The 24,299-nt window shown below is 37.5% G+C and overlaps 1 protein-coding gene across 7 annotated transcripts in view; it reads left to right on the top strand.

The window, feature by feature from the left end:
- Epha6 (EPH receptor A6) overlaps positions 1 to 24,299 on the top strand; it is a 955,104-nt gene that overhangs the window by 693,094 nt on the left and 237,711 nt on the right. For all 7 annotated transcript variants that reach the window (XM_060370600.1, XM_060370599.1, XM_060370601.1 and 4 more), the window contains one exon: positions 5,307 to 5,492. In XM_060370600.1, the coding sequence (XP_060226583.1) occupies positions 5,307 to 5,492 (186 nt within the window). The remainder of the gene's footprint in view (positions 1 to 5,306; positions 5,493 to 24,299) is intronic.

Raw genomic sequence — 24,299 nt, 5'->3', positions numbered from 1 at the left:
ACATATCAGATGGTTGAAGAAGTGGTATTCTGATAACAGCAAGGGGTGGCATCTGCTGCAGCAATGACAGGAAAAGCACACTCATCAACAGAGTCAGAGACAGGCAGGCAAGCTCATCTCTCTCTTTTCCTCTGACCCCTTTTTATCTGAGCTACTGCTTGAAGGTGCACCTCCCTCCCAGGAAAGCATGTCTCCTGTCTCCTCTCTATTAGTCCTACCTGTAAATTCCTCGCAGATTTTCCTAGAGTCTTGTCTTTTAGTTGATTTCAAGTCTAATCAAGTTGAAAAGATTAACCATCTCCCAAAAGAGAAGACATGGTTTAAAAAAAAATCAGAAGTGTGGCTTTTTTTGATTCTTTGGTTCAAGGAGTTGGGAATGAAACAGAGCTGGAATCTGAGATCACAAAGGATAAAATTTAAGGAAGGCTGTCATGAGCTTGGTGTCACACCTTTCCAAAAAAAATTGTACTTGCCTCCCATGCTTTCCTCCAAGTTTTAGTTCAATTCTGCACAGTTTATGTGGAAAATCCAATATTAATTGATATTTTCACACAACCCTGTATATTGTACAATAAAATTGCTTGTCAAGAAAGTTTTTTTACCACTACCCGGAAGATAGATGGGATTGTTAGCCAGTAAATGCACTATCCATGGCAGAAGATCAATTATCCTGTATATAATTTTCTTAGCCACCTTGAAACTAGACTGTCCTGGTTTTTACAGACCACCTAATATACAACACATTTGAGCTAGGGCTCAGAATTAGAAGCTGTTCTGGATAGTATTGTGCCAGCTTGACACAAGCTAGAGTTATCTGAAAGGAGAGAAGTTAATTGAGAAAATGCCTCCATACAATCTGGCTGTACGGCATTTTCTAAATTATTGATTGATGGGAAAGGTCCTAGCTCATTGTGGGTGGTGTCATTCCTGGGCTTGTGGTCCTGGGTTCTATAACAAAGCAGGCTGAGCAAGCCATGGGGAGCAAGACAGAAAGCAGCACCCCTCCATGGCCTGTGCATCAGCCCCTGACTCTAGTTCCTGCCTTGACTTTCCTCGGTGATGGACTGACACCTGGAACTGTAAGCTGAAATAAACCTTTACATCCCCAAGTTGCTCTTGTTCATGATATTTTATCATGGTAATAATAAACCTAATTAGGACAGTAGTGAAGGATTCATACAGCAAGGCTTTACCACTCTATGTACCTTTCCATTCCAGTTCATTGCTTACGACACTGTAAGATAGCTAGTGTGAAGATGTCACTGTTACCATAGGACATTTAGACTGTGAATTCAATAAAATGCTAACACTGACTAAATTTCTCAAACAGCAATTGTTCACTAACAGTCGTTTATTAACAGTGTTAGTGGGCTCTGGGACCCAACAGTTGTTTATTGTGGTCAAGTGACTTAGTATGCATGCTTCACTTTCCTCCTTTATAAATGGAATATTAGTATCTAGTTTAAAAGGTTTTGGAGAGATTAAAATATTCATTAAGTTTATAGACTCTGTCACAAAGTACCATTTAAGTACACTGTAAAAATGATTGCAATTATGCGCAAGTAGTCATTAATGTCATGTGCTTATAGTTAATGGGTTAACTATGGGCTAAATTGTGCATATAAATATTCACAATCTTATTGAGGAATGATTTCTCTTACTTATGGTCAAGCTGCATGTAAGTTGTTACTGTTACTTATATAACTGTTGTTCCTATAAGGACAATCATACAATTAATTGGTCTTTGGCAATTTATGAAATTACATTTTAATTTAAATCACTTTCATATGTGAGATATATCCATGCCTTTTGTGAAAGAAGATGTGAACACATTTGGTGAGTGACATTTTGGGTGCATGCCTGAGAGGTCACTAAGGATCTGAGATCCTTAGGGTATAGTGACTATCCCAACAACCAATACACATGATGTTAAAAATAACCCAGTGGTGTGGCATTTTCTTGTTTGTTTCTCTGTCTCAAGGGGTTGGAAATAAAGAAGAGCTGGAATTTCAGATCACCGTATTTAGTGCCAATGAAATAAGTGTGATAATAGCCTGATCAAGCAAAGCTTGACTTGAGGAGAACACCTGCCTGGTGCTAATAAGATGCATGAGTTTCAGACAACAGAAAACCAAAAAAAAAAAAACAAAAAAAACCACACACACACAAAAACCCCACTATGTCTTTCTTGATAAAACACCAATAGAGCTGCCATTTATTTCATTATATCAAACGTTTATTTAAATTCTTATGATATTCAAGTAGAAAAAAAGATTGCATGGATTTGGACTCAGGCCAGAAACTTTGTTTCTAAGTATTGCCAAGTCTGTATTAATACTACATAGTCTTTTCAGGTTCGGTAAAAGGTAAAGAGAAGCAAAGAGAAATGTTTGCATTTTTCTATATATTTATTGTGGGGGGAGGGTGGTCAATGGACAAATTCTGATACCTCAGTAAGCCTTGTGTATATTTGACATTAGTTTAGACAGGTCCAAATGCCTCCCCTGCCCAAAGGTCCCAGAAGCTTAGAAAAACGTTGCAAAGTTCTATCAGCTATTGCTTTTAGGTGCAAAATATTATCTTTAAAAATCAAAAGCTTTATTAAAAAACTTTAAAAACTCAGCTTTATTTTATATGAAATATGAGCATCCATCTCCCAACAAATTGAGATCATCAAATTAAACATATATTCTTATAATTCTTGCAAAAGTTGGTCAAGTCCAGTGTCATGGGCACTACGTTTTCTAGAGACAGCTGTCAAATCAGTGTTTTCAGGTCCTTGATTGTGTGAATTTTTAGTGTATAAAAGACAAACTCTCAGTGTTGAAGCCTCCTGTCCCAGCTTACGAGCCCATTTTCACCAGAGGGTTGATTTTTCCTTCATAGTGAATGATTTCTGGTTCTAGTACTAAAAATAACAAAAATAATTATAATAATGACAACTGACTATCCTGTTAGACTGTTTTCTATTTCTAACAGACATGAGTGTTCATAGTTTTTAGAGAGAATATGCTGTCTTTCTTTATTTCAACTTAATAAATAGTGGTTATTATTCACATATAGTCAACATTTGGTTGACTGTGATGACTTGAATGCAAGAAAAGTATGGATAATTGAAATCTGTGACACTGTAATGTATCCGTATCCAACAACTGGTTAGAACTGTGAAGTGATAAACTGAAGCGACTTAAGCTTTTATTCCTTCTGCCCTTAACAGATTTAAATTTAAATAGTTTAAACTCCCTTCTGAATGATACTATGGTATGTGCATGTGTTTCGTTGGCTTGTTCAGTTTTTGTTAGTATGTTGGCAGTACGCAAGTATGCATGCACTGTATATGTTCAGTTATGTAGGTAGGAGCATGTGGAAATCAATGGGAAAATGTGGGTGTTCGTGTCTATCATGTTCAGCTTATTTCTTTGAAGCACAGTTTCACCCCCTGAATCTGGATCTCACAGTTTTTCAGCTAAGCTATAAGTAAGCAAGCACCAGTTAGATGGGTACTGGGATCCTACTTCCGACCCCTAAGCCTTTGCAGCAGTACTCTTAACCACTGACCCATCTTTCCAGCTCCCTGTTTTGATTTTGAGGCCCGGTCTCATATACATCAGGCTTCCCTGGGGCATGCTTTGCAGCTGATAAAAACCTTGACTTTCTGATTTTCCTGCCACTACCTTCCCAGTACCGAGATTACAGACATGCATCAACATGACTGGCTTATACTGTGCTAGGAAGTGAACCCAGAGCTTCATCAATGCTAGATAAACGTTACCAATTGAGCTACATTCCCTTATACTTTATAGTTTGTAAATGCTTATATGCATGCTATAACTTTTAATTTTCCCTATATTCTTGGAGAAAAGGGATGCTACATAATCGCAGAAAGTTTTAGTACTATCATGTTACAAATTACTAAATTTGCATCAAACATTATGGTCGTTAGTAAATGCACATCATTTTCCCTAGAAAAATTTAATTTCTGGAATCTTAAATGTTCTTTCTTTCTTTTCCTTCTTTTTTCTGTGTACAGATGTGCATGTAGATGCAATTGAATAGCTTCCATTGTAGTTTCTCAGAAGCCATCCACCTTGTTTTATGAGGGTCCCTCATTAGTCGAAAGCTTACCTAGTAGGCTAGGCTATCTTGAACAGTGAGCCCCAGGGATCTGCCTATCTCTACCTCTGCTTCTACCACACCTGTGTTCTTAACATGGGTTCTGAAGATCAAACTCAGGTCTTCATACTTATGTGAAAGTGTTTTATGAATGAGTCATTTCCCAATCTCCTTCATCTTTGTTGAATCCGCTGTTATACTGAGAAAGCCTGTGATCTTTTCCCTTAACAGCCTCTCAGATTCAGTTGTCTTTTGTCCTCATCATTTATTTGCTGTTTCTGACCTTTTAATCTTTGTCTTCATTTTCTTCACACCCTCAACGCATCCATCTTGAAGGTTTTTACTTCTCCTGTACTTGTACATTCTATTCATCATTCACAGTCCAACATAAAGTATCTCCATCACTGAAAGTCCTCAAACCATGCCTATTCTTAATGGAAGCAGCATTTACATGGATAGAACACTTAGGTGACTCATAGGCGTTCATCTCCTATTTTTCTATGGACTCAATATAATACCATATATTTCTTTGAATCTCATAGCAACTTAGCACTACATGTTCATGTGGTAACTATTTAGAAAACACTTGCTTATTTAATCTATCAATGTAACTAGAGCTGAAAAAGAGCTCATCTTTCTACATTTGTATTTCCATCAATATATCCTGTATAATTCTGTATCCTAATCAGTTATTATAGCTGTATACAGCACAGGTTTTTTTCAGTGCCCATAAATTAATTAAAACAATGTTTCTTTCTAATTATCATAGCTTAGATGTATGGCATCAGACATCAAATAAATAATACATCTCTGATGATTGTCTGCAGAGAGCAGGCATTTGACCCACACATTAGGGCTGAAATGAGGAACAGCGAATGCTGGGAAATGATTGCTTTTCTATAGAATTACACCAGCACCTCCCATTCTGCTGTACAGAATTTTGTTGCAGAACAAGGATGTCTTCCAGTGGAGCTCCCTGGATCCAACACGTGCAGATGCTGTCTATTATTCGTTATAAATACATCAGGCATATTTTTTACACGGACTAAAGAAAAAGCATTTTCAATGATATATTATAAAGATGTGTTTTAGATTCTTTTTAAACATGATAACATAGTAATTTTTGATTTTCTGAAATAAAAGTGCTTGGTTTAAGCAAATGATTTTTTTATTTGTTTGTTTATTTTTTTAAGGTGAATTCGGAGAAGTATGCAGTGGCCGTTTGAAGACACCAGGGAAAAGGGAGATCCCAGTTGCCATTAAAACGTTGAAAGGTGGCCACATGGACAGACAAAGAAGAGATTTTCTAAGAGAAGCTAGCATCATGGGTCAGTTTGACCACCCAAACATCATTCGCCTGGAAGGTGTAGTCACCAAAAGTAAGTTCCTGGCTCCCCTCACTGCTCCTCACATACTGCTTAGATTTTACTAAACCATAACAGCACCAAAGTCCTTAAAACAACAGCTTCATTCAGATGCTGGCCTTTGACATCATTCCTCAGTGTCTGCTCCTCAGCCGTGACATTATCAGTTTGCATAGGTTACCACAAAGCTTTGAAATGGCATTGCCTATAAACTTTACCCATTTGGCTTAACATAATGACTCTGGAGTAAGGGTTATATTTTTCTAAATGTCAATATTAATAGAAGACTGACCATCAATATTTGATTCACTAAAATAAAATACTACTGTTTAGAAATAAATTTCATAGAAAAACATAGAATGCTTTATCATACAGTAAAACATTTCCTTAAAAACTTCTATAGGGAAGTCAGCGCTATTATAGTATTATGAATAAATTATTATAGTTGATATAAAGTAAAATAAAATGATAAATGCTGAAATAACAATCCTGCTGTTGCAGAAATAATGGGATCAAGGTCATTCTTTTGAAAGAAGATTACTTTAAAATCTAAAATTAGTCATATACTTTAAGAAATTGGCTGCATATATTTGAACAACGATTAAGGCAAAAATGTAACAATATTTTTTGATTTTGTTTTTTCACTAGTGAACTAAACATAAAACCCAACAGAAAATAGAATTAAAATTTTCATGAAAATTACTTAGGTATTTGAATGTGGGATTTTTATTTACAGTAACAAAATTTTGTTTACAACCACTGAAGATATGAATGGGGTCAACAGTGATGGCTCAGTGGTTAAGGGTAGTTCCTACCTTCTCTGGCAGAGGACCTGGGCTGGCTTTCCTGAACCCACTGTCAAGTCACAACCATATGTAATTCCAGTCCCAGTGGACATTATGATTTCCTCATGCTACCAAAGGCTCTTGTACATGTGTGATGAATATAAACTCATGTAAACACATACACACATACATGATATATATGAATAAATAAACATCTTTAAAGCCATTCAAGGGAAGTTGAAATCTCACGTTATAGGTAGAAATAAGAAAATATGGTAGCTTAATAAAAACATGTGTTAATAAGACATGTATGTGCTCAACTCTGCATCTCAAATCTCTACATTCTTCATCCAAAGCATTGCTCAAGGGAGCAGATTACTTGCAGCCCCAATAGTTTAGAAATGAGGGGAAAGTGCTCAGCATGAGAGACATTATAGTGGCATTTTATTGTAGTGGCTATAATAGTTTCTTTCAAATTCACCCATAAGTAGTTCTCACCCACAGTTACACTGAACTCACCCACGCACCCAACCTTGACCAATGTGGGACATTAGCAAGGGCAAGGCACACGGTGTTTTATATATTTGCGTGTTGTTACTTGTAAGCTAGAATTCTTCTTATTATAACCCAGCCTCCATGTCAAATGAAGGCAATCCATGCAGTATTGCAAAAAGAAGTTCAGGGAGGTAAGAGGGCTTTATAAATAGTCTAAGTTTGGTCACAAAACCCTACCAGGTGCCAGGTGAGACTTGACTCCTACAATTGTCCTCTGACCTCAATACCCATATTGTGACATATATATGGCCACATCCACATCTCTCTTACACACATACATACACACAAATATACATACACACATACAAACACTGAGTTTATGCATTTTTAAATTTTTATTAATTATACTTTATTCACTTTGTATCTCCCCTGTAGCTTCCTCCCTTCTCCCCTCCCAATCCCTCCCTCCTTCCCCCTTCTTCATGCATGCCCCTCCCCCAGTCCCCTGGTAGAAGAGGTCTTCCTTTCCTTCCTTCTGATCCTAGTCTATCAGGTCTCATCAGGAGTGGCTGCACTGTCTTCTTCTGTGGCCTGGTAAGGCTGCTCCCCCATCAGAGGGAGGTGATCAAAGAGCAGGCCTGAGACTCATACTCCAACCAAGGACCATGCAGGGAGATAACCTTAGAACCCCTGCACAGATGTAGCCCATGGCAGTTCAGTGTCCAAGTGGGTTCCATAGTAACGGGAACAGGGACTGTCTCTGACATGAGCTGATTGGCCTGCTCCATCTAAAGTGCTAGGCATCACTGAATGCCAGGCTTGTGAGTGAACCATTACATTGTGAGTGCACATTTCAACTCTGTGAGTGAACATTACAACCCTATGCAAGTCCCACCCTAGTCACGTACCTACTGCTATGGCCACTTGTGGACAAAGAAACCAAATCAACTAAATCTAAGCAACCCAAGAAATGATGAGAGGTTTTTTTTTAATAATTTTATATTTGTGTTGATTTTTTAAAATTTGATATGACATATTTTGATTGTGTCTTCTCTCTCTAGCTCCTCTGAGATCTACTCCAAGTTAGTGTCATTTTTTTTTTTTTAATATTCCGTCAGGTCAAATTTGTGCTGCCCATACACTCCTCGGTGGAAACACCTTATGGAGTGTTCTGAAAGTACCAGGGGCCACACTCATAAAGAAAAGTGACTCTCTTCCTTTCCTGTAATTATCCATATCTCCTCAGATGGAAGTAGAGACTTGTGAGTTTGCCCTTTTGACTAGAATGTTGATTGGCTTAATCTTGTGTAAGTCTTACGCAGACAAACAGTTGCTGTGAGTTCGCTCATAAATTCAGCTATTGTATTAATTCCAGAAGGCACTATTTCACTCTGGTCCTCCCTGATCTCTGGCTATCCACTCTCCCTTCTGTCATGGTCCCTGAGCCTTTGGGGATGGAGGACTGATATAAATGACCCACTCCACTGACACAGTCTATCCACTCTCCCTTCTGTCATGGTCTCTGGGCCTTTGGGGATAGAGGACTGATATAGATGACCCACTCCACTGACACTTTCTCACTTTGAACCATCACCCTCTACACTAAGACATTTTTTGATGTGGTCCAAGAGCTCTACTGATCTATGGCTAGAGAGTTACAAACATGATCATGTGCACTAGTGGCGTAAGTCTTATGAGGCTAACCAACAGCTTTCTGGTTGGCTTTAAGGCCCACTCCATGAAAGCAAATGCATACCTGACGCTGTAAATCTGATTAATAGAACATGCTTGGGGAGCTTAGAGACCTCGGGTGAACCACTACTATGATTCTGTTAGATGCATCGTATCCAAACTACCTGCTAAATTCATGTAAAAATTTTTGCTCTAAGCCATTAAATTTCAAATTGTTTCTTTCATAGCAATAAATAACCAAATGAATGGATCATTACTGGAATTCTGCTCTTGCCAATTAAGATTTGTACACATTGGATAATTACTCAACACCTATATCCTGAACTTTCATGCCTGTAAAACAAGACTAAAATAACCCCGATATGATTGACTAGAGCACCTCAGTCCTCTTCTTTCTAGACTACAAAGGATTTATATAAAAATTAAACCTATAAATGTATACTGCATATCTGCATATCTGTTGTCTTCCTGTCATTAGCTTGAACATTTAAAATAATTCCTTTGTTTCTATTTTTATACTTAGATGACAGGCAAATTTTAATTTTGAAGCAGAGTTATAAACCAAGTTTGATGCTAACGTTCTTTTGCGTGGTTTTACACATAGACTGTCTAGAAATAAGGGACCAAGAATCAACTCGAAGATTGGAAAGAGGTCTTTATTTTCTTCCTTCAATAGATCAAACCTTACCAAACCTATATTATTATTTTAGCCATATACTATCATATATTATATATGACTATCTGTCTATGTATCTCTAAACTAGGATCTATAAAAAGGAAAGATCTATGGCTCTAAAAATGGGGAAATTAATTCTATATATGTCAGATAAACAGATTTACTAAGATTATTGGTGGCATTATTTTCTGCCAGATTGAAAGTTTATTTTATATAAACACTCAAACAACCAAAACAGAGATTATATCTATAACAATCTTGTCTGAAAACAAGACAGGTGACCTCTATTTAGACAAATTTCTGTGATTCACATACCAGTATTACAGTCTGACTCTTATGAAAAAAAGTTAGGAATAGATATTCTCATACCTGTTACAAGAAATTGACTGAGATAAGATAGCTTCAGAACACCCTTGATGACAATCAGCATTATAGTTTTAACTGCTAAGAGTAAGCCTCATAGGGGAGCTTTGAGGTGCTGCAGGGTACATGGTGGGGATGAGAGAAAAGCAATTCCCGCAATCTTCGGTGAGCCTCTTTGTACTGTTATCAGCTTGAGTCAAGTGCTATGGGATTGTTAGGAGAAAAGCAATAAATAAATGAATACCTCATTCCCATAAATACATGGTAATTGTTCCAAGATTGCCTTTAAGTAGCTAAGAGATGGCTAGCAATTAATGTTCCCTAAAGACGCTCCTACTGCATAAAAGATACTGATGAAGATAATGATGCAGCGCAAGGGTCTGATTGTAGATTTTCCTGGGGTCTGGGAAACAAATATGTTGAATCTCCATTAAAAGTAATATAAGATTATAGATTTAAAAGCCTTCAGACCATCTTTCCGTAAGTTCTTACGTAATGTGAGGAAGGTTTTTGTCTTATAGACTTTTCTCTTAGAAACATGTATCACATAGTTCTTTGAATCACTTCTGCACCTTCATACATGCACATATAGCTGCTTTTATTTTAAACTTGAAAGCTAAATGATTAAAAACTGCATCATACAAAAAGTACTTCTGATACCAAATGGAGCTTATTTATGTGATACGCATCGTGACTTTATGAGCTTGTTAGGATACAGCTGATGGGAAGAGAGATGAGTCAGTTACAGTCATATGTCCAACACACAGTCTTTCTCCAGGAAGCAAACTGAAGCCATCAGTGGGAGGGCAGACTGGTAATTATTAGCAGTATAGGGAGTCACAATATGTAACTGATAGTTATCAGCAACATTAGTTACATCACCAAGAGGCAAAAAGCCGCCTTTTCTATAAAATATAAGAGTTGCAGCTTAGTGCTAAAGAAATACACCATAGTAACTGGGAGAGAAACAACAGTGTATACCTTTCAGCAAAATAAAAAAGCACATTTACAAACACTAATTATATCACCTAAATAACAAACTCAGTAAAGTGGAATAGAAGTCATTCCCAGGCGCAAACAAACTCCCAAAGATAATTCTATGTCATCCTAAGGCATTCTTTAAAGGTTCAATGGCTCAATAACTAAAGCTATTACAGAATCTTCTAGATGTACTCAAACTATTTGTATGTTCAAGAATATTATAAGTTACACCTCGGGAGTTTTTATGACTACACATAAAATGTATCTAAAAGAATGTATTCTAACCAGTCAAAAACTTTGTGCCACATACATAATAACACGTTCCCTAGTCCTAGGATTGGGTTTTTCTGGTTAAATAAAGGTAGTCCTCCAAGCTTCCACTGTTAGAATAACTGCTTTGCCAGATGTGCAACACATACTCAACACATAATGCATCAGCTGAAAATTTATGGGTTGTTACCAAACCTCCATAGGGCTTAAATTTTGTTTTCTTCTGAATGAAAGAAAAGTGCAGGTCAGAGAAAAAACATAGAGGTCAAATGTTACCCTAATAAAGCCTGTTTCTTTAACAGAGAGACATGAGATGTTCAAGAGGAAAGCTTATCCCAGTAATGGCTGATCCTTCCAAGATCGTTATAAACTGAGGTTCGTGCTGATAATTCTAAAAGGTAGTGAGGTTCAGGATGAAAAAAAAAAAAAGAAACGTAATTTTCAACAAACTTTATAAGTTATAATACTTAAATTGAAAAATATGGGAAAAATAATCTATAAGCAACATCAAGGTTTAGACATTATGTTAGTCACCTTTCTGTAACTGCAATGAAATATTTGAGATTATTTAACTGACAAAATAATAGGCTGATGCTGGCTAGTAGCTTTGAAAGCATGATTGATCAGCTACAATATTTAGGACCTATAATGAGGCAAGAGGTGACAGGAAAAAAAAATCTCCTATCCTAGAAGTAGACTAAGGAGGATTAGGACCCAGGATCCTTGTAAAGTTTGACTAGACTAACTTAAAGACCTCCCACCTCCTAAAGGATCCACCACCTTCTCCGCAAAGTGCTACCCTTGGACCAAGTTTAGCACATGGGCTGTGAGAGGAAACATCAAAACTAGAGACGGCATATAAAATGCATGTTTTGTATGATAAATTGCTTTACAAACTGTTTCTAACAATAGACATTTATTTGAATTCCTCCCCTGTCCCTTGAGATTCTGATGCTCATTTATATAAAGAGGTTCAAGAGAGTTTGCCTGTGGGTTTTGTTTCCCCGAAACACTTTCTGATGGCACCAGGTGAAGGAAAGTATTGTTCATTCAAGCCAAGAAGTGCAGGAGAGAGGGTGACCAGCCCTCAGAACGTCATTTGATGCTATCATCAACTGAGCTGGCACATACACAGACAGATCTTTATTTCCTAATGTGACAGGACAAGTTCCACCCACTCACTCAATGAAGGCAGATTAACTGCCCCTTCTTTTTGCTCACCATTGTTAACAGAGTAATAAGAAATACCCAACTAAACGCTGAAGGAGACAAAAGAAAATCTAAATCTAATTTAGAAAGCAAGAGAGAATCGAATGCAACAGGGAGCAAAATGATGAGAGGAATGGTAGGAGAGTATTTTAGGCAAAGACAGTAAGGTGTTTAAAGCCTTGGGTCAGAAAGAATTTAGCATGTGAGTGTAACATCAAGAAAGCTGGAGAAAATAATGAGTGTAAAATAATTACATCATGAAAGAAAAGACACAATTGACAAAATAGCAAGGAAGCCAGTGTAGTAAGACAAGAAAAAATTAATTAGGAAATAAACTAAATTAATTAGTATATATATTTTAAAAGAATAGGTTTATGGCCTATTTTCAAGATTTCAGTGAGATAATTTATCTTCTGCCTGAAGACTTGGTGGATGGGAAAGAAAGGTATTACAGTCAAAATGGCTTCTAATCTGGTAAATCAGGAAAGAGTAAGATTTATAGAAAACAGTAGTTTCTCATTTAAGTATATCCACATTTAACTAAAGACTTCCAGGAAGTCTTTGAAGCCTGACAAGGTTGCTGGACCCCAGATGCAAATGAGACAGACAGGTGATGCTAAGTAGCTGCTGCAGGGAAGGTGATATTCACTGGAAGAGAACTGCTTTAAGATGCACACATGTATGAAATTCTCGGGAAACGCGTTTATTCAATTTAAAACACAAAAAGAAAAAAAATGGACTGAAAAAGAGAAGCTAAGACAGAAAAGGAGCAAACTCTAACAGGAAGGGTCTTTCAGAGCAAGAGAGAGGTCCCTAGAATAAAATAAGCTGGGGAGTGAACTACAGTTAAGGACCAAGAAGCATCTTTCGGTTAAAAACAATCAGAAAAATCTATTTCATTCAGCTCACTGTTGGCAGAGCTAGACAACAAAGCATTTGAGGAATTCTAACACTGAAAACTGGTAGCTTTAAAAGTAGAAAGGCCATTGGTATCTTAAATTCAAAATGTTTAACCTTCATTAAGGCATTTACTCATTCAAATAATATGTATTAAATGTCAAGCTTTGCTAGGCACTTTCCCAAGTACTGAGATAAAGCATTGACTAAGAAAAGTAAAATCCTGTCCTCCTGAGTCAGAAACTCCTGTAGTTTCATTGTCCTTAAATCAAGCATTCATTTTGAATGACAAAAGCATTTCCTGTTCGCTCTTATTTCCCCTGTGATTCTCTTCCTCCTTCTAAATCCTGGAGAAGGTGGAATAAAATACCAATATGATCTCAGTCAAGGCAAACAGCTGTGATAAAAAGATGATGGTCTCTGGAGTTTCTGCCTACTTCTACTTTGATGGTGTTTGGCATGAGTTGTTCTGCCAAGATGGTTGGTAAAGAAGTGGTGTTGGTGAGTGCTTGTGATAGATTCTGAGATTTTTGGAAGCAAACTGACCAGAAAAGAATGTTGGCATCACTGAAGTCTAAGGAAACTAGAGATGATGACACAGCCTGCTTCCCTGTTAGCAAGAAAGGAAAGAAAAAGGGGGTGTGGGAAAGATGAGACCCACAAACAAAAGAGAATAAGAATGGTAGCAATAGGAGAGGAGAGGGAATGAATTTTCTGGACTTTTCCTACTAGCCTTTTAAGTATTTACTCTGCTGTTGCTGAAGCTGGTGATGAATTATTCCTGCATGATTTCAGGTGACTCAAGAGATTTGGAAACATTTACTGTAAAGTATTTGCTTTTGGAATTATAACATATACATACACCTAAACAAAATGAAATTAGTTGACTGCAGCAGGTACTCACAAGATGGCACAGCTTGTGGCCTTGTTGTCATTCTCTGTCCAAGCACTGCTGGAGATAATTGGGAAATTGGAATAACCAGTATGTTTTCCTGTTGTCATATTAGACTCACTCTTTACAATAAAATAAAAATCATTTCTGTATTCAAGGGAAATGTATTCTTGTACCTTCAGTGTTTAAGTATCTGGGTTTCCTCAAGATCATTCATTTAAATCACAACCTTAGATCTACCTCTCCTGATCCTCTGTCCCTATGGAGCTGACAGTGATAAGTAGTAAGTTTTCAGAAAGAAATCTAATATCACATTGTTGAGTATGAAAGTAACACTGTATACTGAAGGAGCTAAGAGAGAAAAGAGACTACAAATAAAATTGTACTCATATAAAATATTTATTTTAAGACGCTGAGACTCACTGCCAAACTTTGGGCACAGCGCAGGGAATCTTATCAAAGAAGACAGGGATGGGAATAGAGGGAAATGGAGGGGACAGGAACCCCACAAGGACATCAACAAAACTAAAAGATCTGAGAGCAGGGTTGTCCTGTGGAGACTGATGCACCAAAGGAGGACCATGCATGAAGAGGACCTAAACCCCCTGTTCAGGTGTAGAAGACTGGCAGCTCAATCTCCATGTGGATGTATCTCCAAGTGAGGGGATGAGGGACTGAGTCTATCATGAACTCAGTTGACTGCTCTTTGATCACTTGCTCCTGGTGATGTAGCCTTGCTAGGCCATGGAGGAAGAGGATCCAGGCAGTTCTGATGAGACTTAACAAGCTATGGGCAGATGACAATAGTGGAGAACTCCCCCTTTCAGTGGATTAGTGGAAGGGGATGAGATGAAAAGGAAGGAAAGGTGGGACTGAGGGGAGTTTAGGGAAGGAGCTTCAATCAGGATATATGATGAATAAATTGTGAAGAAGGAAAAATAATAAAAATTATAAAAAAAGAATGAAGCTATCTAAAAAGTAAAATTATTTTCATTTCCAGAAAGAAAAAAAAATGACATCCTTTTCATTTCTAAAATAAGATTTGGTATTATAGAGAGGGAAAAATGCCTCTAAATTTGAGGAGAACAAAAACAAAGTAGAAAAATCCAGTTGTAAGCATGAATTTGCAGCCATGAACTCAGGAAAATAAGAACCAGCCAGCCAGCCTAATGAAAGGACACTTTTGACATGACAAAGAAGCCTTCATGAGGTTCCTAGAATCCTTATGTATGGCTAGTAAAGGCTTGTAAAAGCCTCAATTACAAAAATCTCCAAATTACTATAGAGCCTCCTGTATGAAATTTTAATTTGCAAAAGTACCTGTGGAATGAATGATGGAAACCTAACACAGTCTTCACTTTTTGTATGGATCTGGGGATATGCTCAGGACTGAACCCAGAGCTGAACATATCTCAGTGCTGTTTGCTGCTGTTGCAGCTGCTGTTGATTTTGTTATTGTTGGAATATGTTGCTGTGACATTTCCTCCACTCTCATCTTGATATAATTCTGGACTTAGAGAAAATATTAGGAAAAGATATACTTCTATTCAACTCTCAGCCAGTTCCTCTTAAGAACCGTAAAATTAAAATCTCAAAACCAAGAAACAGCCCAAGTTGTTTGGTGGCACATGCTTGTCCGAGCTCTTGGAAAGCTGAACAAGGAGGTTCACACCTTTGAGGCCTGACTGGGCAACATAGTAAGATCTTCTAAGGAAGAGAGAAGACAGAGAGGGAAGGCTGGCAGAGAACTGGGGGAGTCACTGCTGCAGCCCTTAATGTAGTCTCATTCCAGTTATCAACCTTTCCATGGCTGCCTCCTGCTTCTGCTCTATTATCAATTCCAGGCTCTCAGGTAGCATTAATCCTCACATCTTCACTTAGTCTCTTCTCGTCTGTGAGAGTTCTCTCGTCTCCTCTGACTTTGACCTCAATACTGTCCATGAATACTGATAGTATGTTTTCTGAATGTCCTCCACATTGGCATCAGTAGTTCACTCGTGATTGCACTGCAGTTCTCCCTTCACTGGCAGGAGCACTGAAGGAAGGGGGCACCTTCTGAGTGCCGTGTGTGAGAATGGAATGATGGCCTGAGGACTTCATTCTTTAGAATGTCAACTTCTACATCAGTGCACTGTAAAGTGCCTTCTTCCTCTTTTGGAAATGGTGTGTCTTTGGAAGGCAAATAATTTAGACTTTGAAAATATTCTGTTCTCAATTCTTTTCAAGTCTCAAATTTTTGCTTATTAGTTTTACCATCTATTAATAGATACTATCTGCAACAACTATTCAGTTGTATTCTGATGTTAACTCTTTGTTCGTATTTTATCTCTGCAGTTTGTTAATCAGAATTGCTCTTTAGGTCAAAACAGTTTCATAATGTTGCGTAGTAGAATTATACAGTATGTAACCTTCTGAGTCTAGCTTCATTCTCTTAGCAGGATGCTCTTGAAACACATTCATGGTTCTAGTTGAGGGCTTTTTGTTTCACATGCAGTGGTTGGAAGGAATCTGAGAGGTTTGCAGTTTAAATGTTCACTTATGAAACATCGTTAAACATGTAAGCACAAGTTTCTACAGGTAGATATAGTTACATGTATCTTGGGTAAATACTTAGGCACGGGACGACTGAATGATAAGACAAATATATATTTAACTTCATAAAAGATCTCCAGTTATCTGCATGGGATATCTCATTCTGAGTATCCACTGCTGGTTATGATCATTTGTGATAAAGCAAATATAATAAGTATGATCAGTGCTTGGTATTATTTGTGATGGTTGGTATGGTCACTTAAACAAATAAATGAAAAGGCCAACTGTTCTGGTGAACTTCCAGGGGCATCTTGTTTGTATTTTAATATGCATTTCCCTAGTGACTAATGAGTCTATGCATCTTTCATAAGTCTTGTTGTTGTTGTTGTTCTCTGTATTTCTCTTTTGATAAGGCATTATCAGTTTTGCCTACCTTAGTTAATTGTGATTGTTATATTGTGTTTAAATTTTTTCTGCATAAAATACTTTGTCAATAATGCAATTTTATAGTGTTTTTTTCTGGTTTAAAGTTTCTCTCTTCATTCTCTCTGCCAATGTCCTTTGCAGAGAAGTATTTCTTATATTAAGTTTGATGTGATATAGTTTGTTATAATTTAAATGGATTATGTTTATGGTACTGTATATAAAATCTCTTCAGCTAATGTAAAGAAGGGTTCTGATTAACAAATCCACTATGTTTACTCAGCCTTGATTCTTTTTGTAGTTAAGCATTCTTACTCTGAGTCCTTCTAGCACCTGAGTTGCTCTCCTGACCCAGAGCAACCAAGTGCCCCTGTGACAGATTCTGAAGGCTTATGATGACCCTGGTAATAAAACCTAAAACTCAGTGCCCTTCAAGAATATCTCCATTTATCTTCTTGGCCTTGATTTTCTTTTGTGAGCTACCTCTATTTCCTCTTCCCTCCCAAATATGCAATATGGGTCCCCAATATGTAGTTTATTTATTTTTCTAATGGAGGTTATCCTGTGGTAGGCTGTAATAAGGGGACACACATGCCTTGATCTGCAAATACAGGCTGTATCTTACCTGCCATGGCGCCTAGAACATTGCCAAAGTGAAGATTAAATATTTTTCTGGAATATAAAGCTCAGTTCTTGGCTTTAACTCCATCTTGTGTCAGCCACATTCATAATAGCTTTTCCATAACAGTGTTTGTCTGTACTTAGCCACATTCTCCCTTTCAACAGTCATCATATTGGGCTATTTTTCTCCTCTAACGCTGTGTTCTATACATGGATTTTCTACAAAACCAAGTTACTAATATGACTCCATGACTAGTTCACAAATAGAAATATTAAGTATTCCCAGGCACTACCTAGCCTGAACCTCACAGAGATGTGTAAATGATGATTGCAGCACTCAGTCTCAACTCGGGCACAGATATGTTAGTGCAGTGTCATAGAGGTAACAGAAGGACCACTCTACTCCACTCTGGATTGAGATAAAGCAACAGAATGCTGTGAATGAACTGACATTTTTATGAGCTTACATCAATCAGCGTGGGTGCATTTGTTCATGTTCACTTACCACAAATGTCCACAAAAGGCATTAGTGATTTTTTTTTTCCTCTATTTCATTTGACGTGTTGACTATTTCAAGATTCCTACTCATGGCTTTAATGTATTGGTCTTTCCCCTAAACATTAATAAGCATGATTCTTTCGAAATAAGTTCAGTGTTCATTTCAGCATGGCCATATATCAAATGAGACATGCTTCATGTACAGCAGTCTGTTGCTCCGCTGTGGCTTTGTCACTATTTCATCCACCTGATGCCTGAACCATGTCATTACACTGAAATGAAAGTATACAGAAATGCCCCCATTAGCTATTGCCTCTTAATATAGACTTTATACTGTGGTGAGAAATCCCAGAATGCGCCCTGGGGAAGGAGGGCTAAGTGAGAAGTATAAGGCTGCTGGAGGAAGTGAGCTTGAAGCAACATAGAAAGAATCAGAGGTGAGGACAGAGGATTTCTTAGCTTCAGAAAAAAAGAATATCCCTTTTAAAGGATCTGAAGTTAATAGAGACATTGTGTAAGTGTTATTAAGAAAATTTGGTGAAACAGAACTAAAGTTTTACCCAAATTACCTTGCTTCAGTGAAGCAGGGCTCCCAGTCACAAAGGTGATAGACAATGGGCTCAGAAACTATTTCATAGGAGTTGCTCCAGGCAGGAAAATGGAATGCTATGTTTATCAAATGATAAAATGTCTTAATTATGCAACCACATATATGCTTACAATTACTATTTTCATAAGATAAAAAAATTTAAAACTTCTTTCAGCTAAAATAATGCTACTACTGGTCTTGTGATGCAATTCCTGAAGTTTTTCAGTAAGTCTCTGTTGTAAGGAGGTATACGCTTCTGTTTGTAATCAAATAGACTTGGCCTTTTTTTTCTCATTAATGAAAAAGGAAAGGAAGGGGAGGATAAAATACTGGTGGAGAAGCTGGTGTGACTGGGACAACCCCCTCCCCGCTTTAATCAAATTTGAGTTTCGTAAAGGATTTTTTTCAACAGTCTTATTAGAAATCTGATGAAATGGAGCATATGGTTTTGTATATGCTAAAGACATATCCTTTACACTAGGAGGAAAAATGTCTCCTCTTGACAAAGAATTATCATATATTAAACAGAAGAGTTGTAAGACAAGCTACTGTGCGAGTTAGTCTTGGTACAGGCAGTGAGCCAGAATAAGACTACGTTGGAAGCTAACCTGAGAGAAGAGCCCTAGGAGTGTGCACTATAGTGAACATTAGATTTGTAGTTTCTAAATTTGTTCCATAAGCAATTTCTCGCTGATGGAGAAATAATAATATCATACTGCTAGAAATAATGTGGGTTTTTTTTTCTGATTTTTAAAAGATGTAATTGGCCTGCTTGTTTAATCTCTCATAGCCCTTTTCCTTTCCTGGTCCAGTTTTGTTCTGTAAAACAAGGCTCAAGCTGGTTTAGCAAATAGACTGGAGAATTTGTTAATGTATTATGTGACTCTCATGCATTAATGAAATATTTGCTGGACTAATGCAATTGCTGTATAATTGGTCATCCTTGTCTGAATTTTATTATTGTTATTATTATTATTATTTATTAAAATTTATTCACGTTGTTTCTTGGCTGTAGGCCCCTCATCAACTCCCGGGCCCACCTTTCATCCCTCTTCCTCCCACCTTTCATCCCTCTTCCTCCCACCTTTCATCCCTCTTCCTCCCACCTTTCATCCCTCTTCCTCCCACCTTTCATCCCTCTTCCTCCCACCTTTCATCCCTCTTCCTCCCACCTTTCATCCCTCTTCCTCCCCATGTCCCTCCCTAGTCCACTCATTGTTGGCCCACTACTACCTATTTTTTGTTCTCTGCCAAGATTATCCCTTTAAAAAGATTATTTGAACACAGGGGTCTTCCCAGAGACTCATACTCCAACCACGTACTGTGAATGGAGATAACCTAGATAGAACCCCTGCACAGATGTAGCCCATGGGCAGTCTACATCCAATGCCCAAGTAGGTCACATAGTAATGGGAAGAGGGACTGCCTCTGATATAATCTGATTGGCGAGCTCTTTGATCACCTCCCCCTGAGGGGGGAGCAGCCTCAGGCCACAGAAGATGACAGTGCAGCCACTCCTGATGAGATATGATAGACTAGGATCAGCAGGAAGGAAAGGAGGACCTCCCCTATCAGTGGACTTGGGGAGGGGCATGTGTGAAGAAGGGGGAAGGAAGGTGGGATTAGGAGGGGAGGAGGGTGGGGTTTATGGGAGGATACAAAGTGAATAAAGTGAAAAAAATTAATAAAAATATGTAAAAATTTAAAAAACTATTCTTCTAAAGTACCTAAAAAAACAAGCAAAACAAAACAAAATAAAAAAAACCAAGCAGATAGCTGAACAAAAGTCTGCTTTGAACAGTTAACTTCTTGAGCAACTATTTAATCTTTGCTTTATGTTAGTGGCAAATTTTTGAATTGTATTTAATAGTCACACATGCATAAAATTGTTTTGGATCAACTCCACCCCCATATTTCCTTCTCTCTTCTACCTTACTCCAGTGACTACTTTTTTTTTCTCAACTTCATGAACTTTCTCTCTATTTTGAAAGCCCGCTAAGTCCATCTGGGGTTGTTTGCAAATGCACAGGTTTGGGAAGATCTTTTGATGGGTAGGTAGTCTTTCAGGGTCTGTGTCCATGAAGAAACTAATACTCCCTTCCCAGTAACCATCAGTTACTAACAGCTCCTCAGACAGAGTGAGAGGCTGTGATGCCCTCCACCACACTGGCTGACTTGTCTAGTACATTCACTCACAGCTTCCGTGATTCATGTGTGCAACTGAGCTGTCATGTCCTACATAGGATGTTTTTGCTGGAGAGATCCACCCCTCTGGCTCTTAAAATCAATATCTCCCCCTCTTCCTTAGTGATCCCTGAATTCTGGGGGGAAAGAATGTCTTATAAGTGTTTCACTACAAGCTTATTTCTCTACATTCTCTTGTTTTTTTGCACATTGATTAGTTGTGGGTTTCAGTATTAATTGCCATCCACCGCAAAAAGAAGCTTCTCTAGTGAGGATTGAGAGATGAGCTAATCTTTGGGTATAAATGTAAGAACTTAGAAGGCAATTTATTACTATATCCTTTTAGCAAAAATTATAGTGTCAGTCTCCCTCCTAGGGCCTAGAACCTAATGAGTCATGGGTGAATTTTTATTTTGTTGTTGTTGTTGTTGTTTTGTGGGGTTTTTTTGTGTGTGTGTGTATGTGTGTGTGTTTGGCCCAGTTAATGGAACGAAGCAGGGGTTTCATCTAGTAGAGCATGTTTGAAGTCCAATCAGGAAGTGGTTAGTTGCTGTTCTAATATACTGCTGCATTGCACCAGTGGGAAAAGCTTCCAGGGCCACTCAGTATTGTAGCCACCAGGCTCATAGAGTAGGAAGTATTCTAATAGCATTAATAGAATCATCTGGCATCTTGAAAGTTATCCATAATGGATGAAGCTTTCAGATCATTGCCAGATCATGTCCTAAGACTCAGGTATATGGTATCTTCAGCAACAGGGTCTTATACCAACATCTGTGTGTTGGAACAAAGCAATGGCAATGGCCTGTAATGTTGATGGAGGGGTCTTGGCAACCCCACTACCAACAGTTTGAAAAGAACTACCCTCTATCAACAGCACTGGACTTTTTGTTTGATAGCTTGTGGTGTCTGGAAGAAGCATTGTGCCCATTATATGGTAACTCCACTTAAAACCCTTATATATACATAATTATATATATATATATACATATATATATATATATTAGAAGTTTCAATAGTATTAAATTTCCATCTAGAATTTTAAAAAGTCATTAGTTTTAATCTGTCTCCATACTCCAAACTCACTCAGCTACTCAGAAGAAATATCATATGTTAATATATTTAGCATTGTTTTTTAAAGGATGTGTCATGATACCAAATTTTTTCCATAATAAATGTAGCAAAGAGAGCTCAGGGGCATAGAAAAATAATAAAAATTGGTGTCAGTGTACTCTAGGGAAGTACACTGACATACGATTGTTAAATTTATTCTATAGTTTTCTCTGTTAATAGAGGAAATAAACTACTACACGTTACCAGTTTCAGAAGTCATCCTATAATGTTCAGCATTTCTTTCTATTGTAAAAGCAAAATAGGTAAGGGATCTGTATTATTTCATAACCACATTCACTGAAATACAAATAGTTTGCAGGATGGCATTCTAACCACACTTCAGATACGGGTGTGATACCCACTGCTGACATTCTTATTTATACTTTTCAAAATAGTAGCTTTAACAAGGAGAAAAGAAAAAATGTAAGACTATTATCAGGAAGACAAATTATCGTATTCACACAAACTTTAGCATTGGAATCCAGAATTATAATCACAATGATTTCCTGTTCCGACTCAGATTGCACGAACTCTCATAAAGATCTGTCATTTTGCACTTTAGAGTTCTTATTTTACTTCTTTACTTCACTTAACAGTGATGTGCTGGACACAGTCATTGTCTTCCTTCCTGGCAACCCAGCTCAGTCTGCCTTCTAGGACTTCAAACTTCACATACTTTACTAAAAAAGAAATTTCTAGCCCTTTCTTCTCAAACATTATTTATAAAACAAGTTCACATTCTGTTGAAATCTTTGCATACAAGCTTGGCATCTAAAGGAGGGTGTGCTGCAAGATTCTTATGCCATGCTCTTCGTGTTTTATATTAGATTATAACAGTAATATAGATTAACTGGAGAGTATATGACCTTTTTTATTTAGAATTTTTATCTAAATGGAAATTATTTTTCACTGGGAAACAATCATCAAAAAGCCATTAGTTCTTGGTGATATCTTAATATGAAAATTTCTAAACAGTACTTGTTCATTCCAGTTAAATAGAAAGGAGTCCTACTCCTGTCCCCAGGGACTCTGTGGGGGATGGGAAGGGGAGAATGAGGGGCAGGGAGATGAGGAGAGAGAGAGAAAAGACAAAGACAGACAGAAAGAGAGAGAGAGACTGACTTTTTTAAATTACCTTACTGGTCTTTCGCTTGTTTATTATGTTTTTTTTTTAATTTACATCCTGACTGCAGCCCCCCCTCCTTCCAGCCTGCTCCTTCTTCCTACTCTACCCTTTTTGTCTCCTCAGAGAGGGAGGAGCCCCCCACCACCACCATGTGTACCAACCCAAATACAAACTCATGGAAGCTGAACATCTCTCTACCAAAGACCACTGGGCTTAGGAGGAAATAAAGAAAGAAATTAAGGACTTTCTAGAATTAAGGACTTTCTAGAATTCAATGAATCTGAAGCCATAACATACCCAAACTTATGGGACATAATGAAAGCAGTGCTAAGAGGAAAGTTCATAGCACTAAGCGCCTTCATAAAGGAATTGCAGAGGTCTCATTCTGGCGTCTTAACAGCACATCTGAAAGCGCTAGAACAAAAATAAGTAAGCACGCCTGAGAGGAGTAGATGGCAGGAAACAATCAATCTCAGGACTAAAATCGCTAAATTAGAAACAAAGAGAAAAATACAAAGAGTCAACAAAAACAAGAAGTGGTTCTTTGAGAAAATCAATAAGATTTTCTTTGAGGCCACAATCACACTAATACCTAAACCACACAAAGGTCCAACAAAGAAGAGACTTTTATTATGTGTCTGTGCCTGGATGGAATTCATTATGTAGCCATATATTATTGTACATTTACAAATGCCTTTACAGATTACCAAATTAAGTGATCATCTGGGTGATTTAGTTGTAAATTAAAAATAAGATATGTATCACATGTAATCGTGCATGGTCCATAAAATATATTTTTCTCTGTGTTCTATGACTTAAGTATTTGGAAAATACACTTATTACAGATATTTGTGGCTATTTTCCTCTCATATCTACTTATATCCTCAGTAGATTTGCTTTTGCCTCATTTTTCTGCTTCCCTCTGTTCTTACCTTTACCTCCACCCTCTATATACATGTGTCTAATTCAGTTCACTCACATGGGCAAGGAAATACTAACACATTTCAGAAGAAAATGTAAAGCAATATAGTACCTTAAAAAGCCCAGAACGGGGCCTGGAGAGAGAGCTCAGCAGTTAAAAGGAATGACTGCTCTTGCAGAGGAAATGGGTTCAGTTCCTTGGGCTCTCCATATCAGAATCTCAAAACCATCTGCAATTCTAGTTCCAGGGAGCTGGTGCTCTCTTGTGGCCTTCATGCTATGGTGTACATACATATATATATGGCACAGGCATGATATATGTGTGTATATATATATATATACCATATATATCATACACAGAAAATAAAAACATTAAAAAACAAATTTTAATAATATACTAAAATATATCTAGGCTTTAAAACTTCCAGGAAGCAAAACAACATATATATGACATGTCCCTATAACATTTGATATTAGTTTAATAAAAATATCATGGTGGTTGTGGTCAGAGATAGCTCAGCAGTTAAGAGCTGGTTGCTCTTCCATAGGACCCTA

The sequence above is a fragment of the Meriones unguiculatus genome, chromosome 17 (genome assembly GCF_030254825.1).
Source record: "Meriones unguiculatus strain TT.TT164.6M chromosome 17, Bangor_MerUng_6.1, whole genome shotgun sequence".
Lineage (NCBI taxonomy): Eukaryota > Metazoa > Chordata > Mammalia > Rodentia > Muridae > Meriones > Meriones unguiculatus.
Note: the sequence above shows the minus strand (reverse complement) of the source record. Positions and strands in the feature narration are given on the sequence as shown.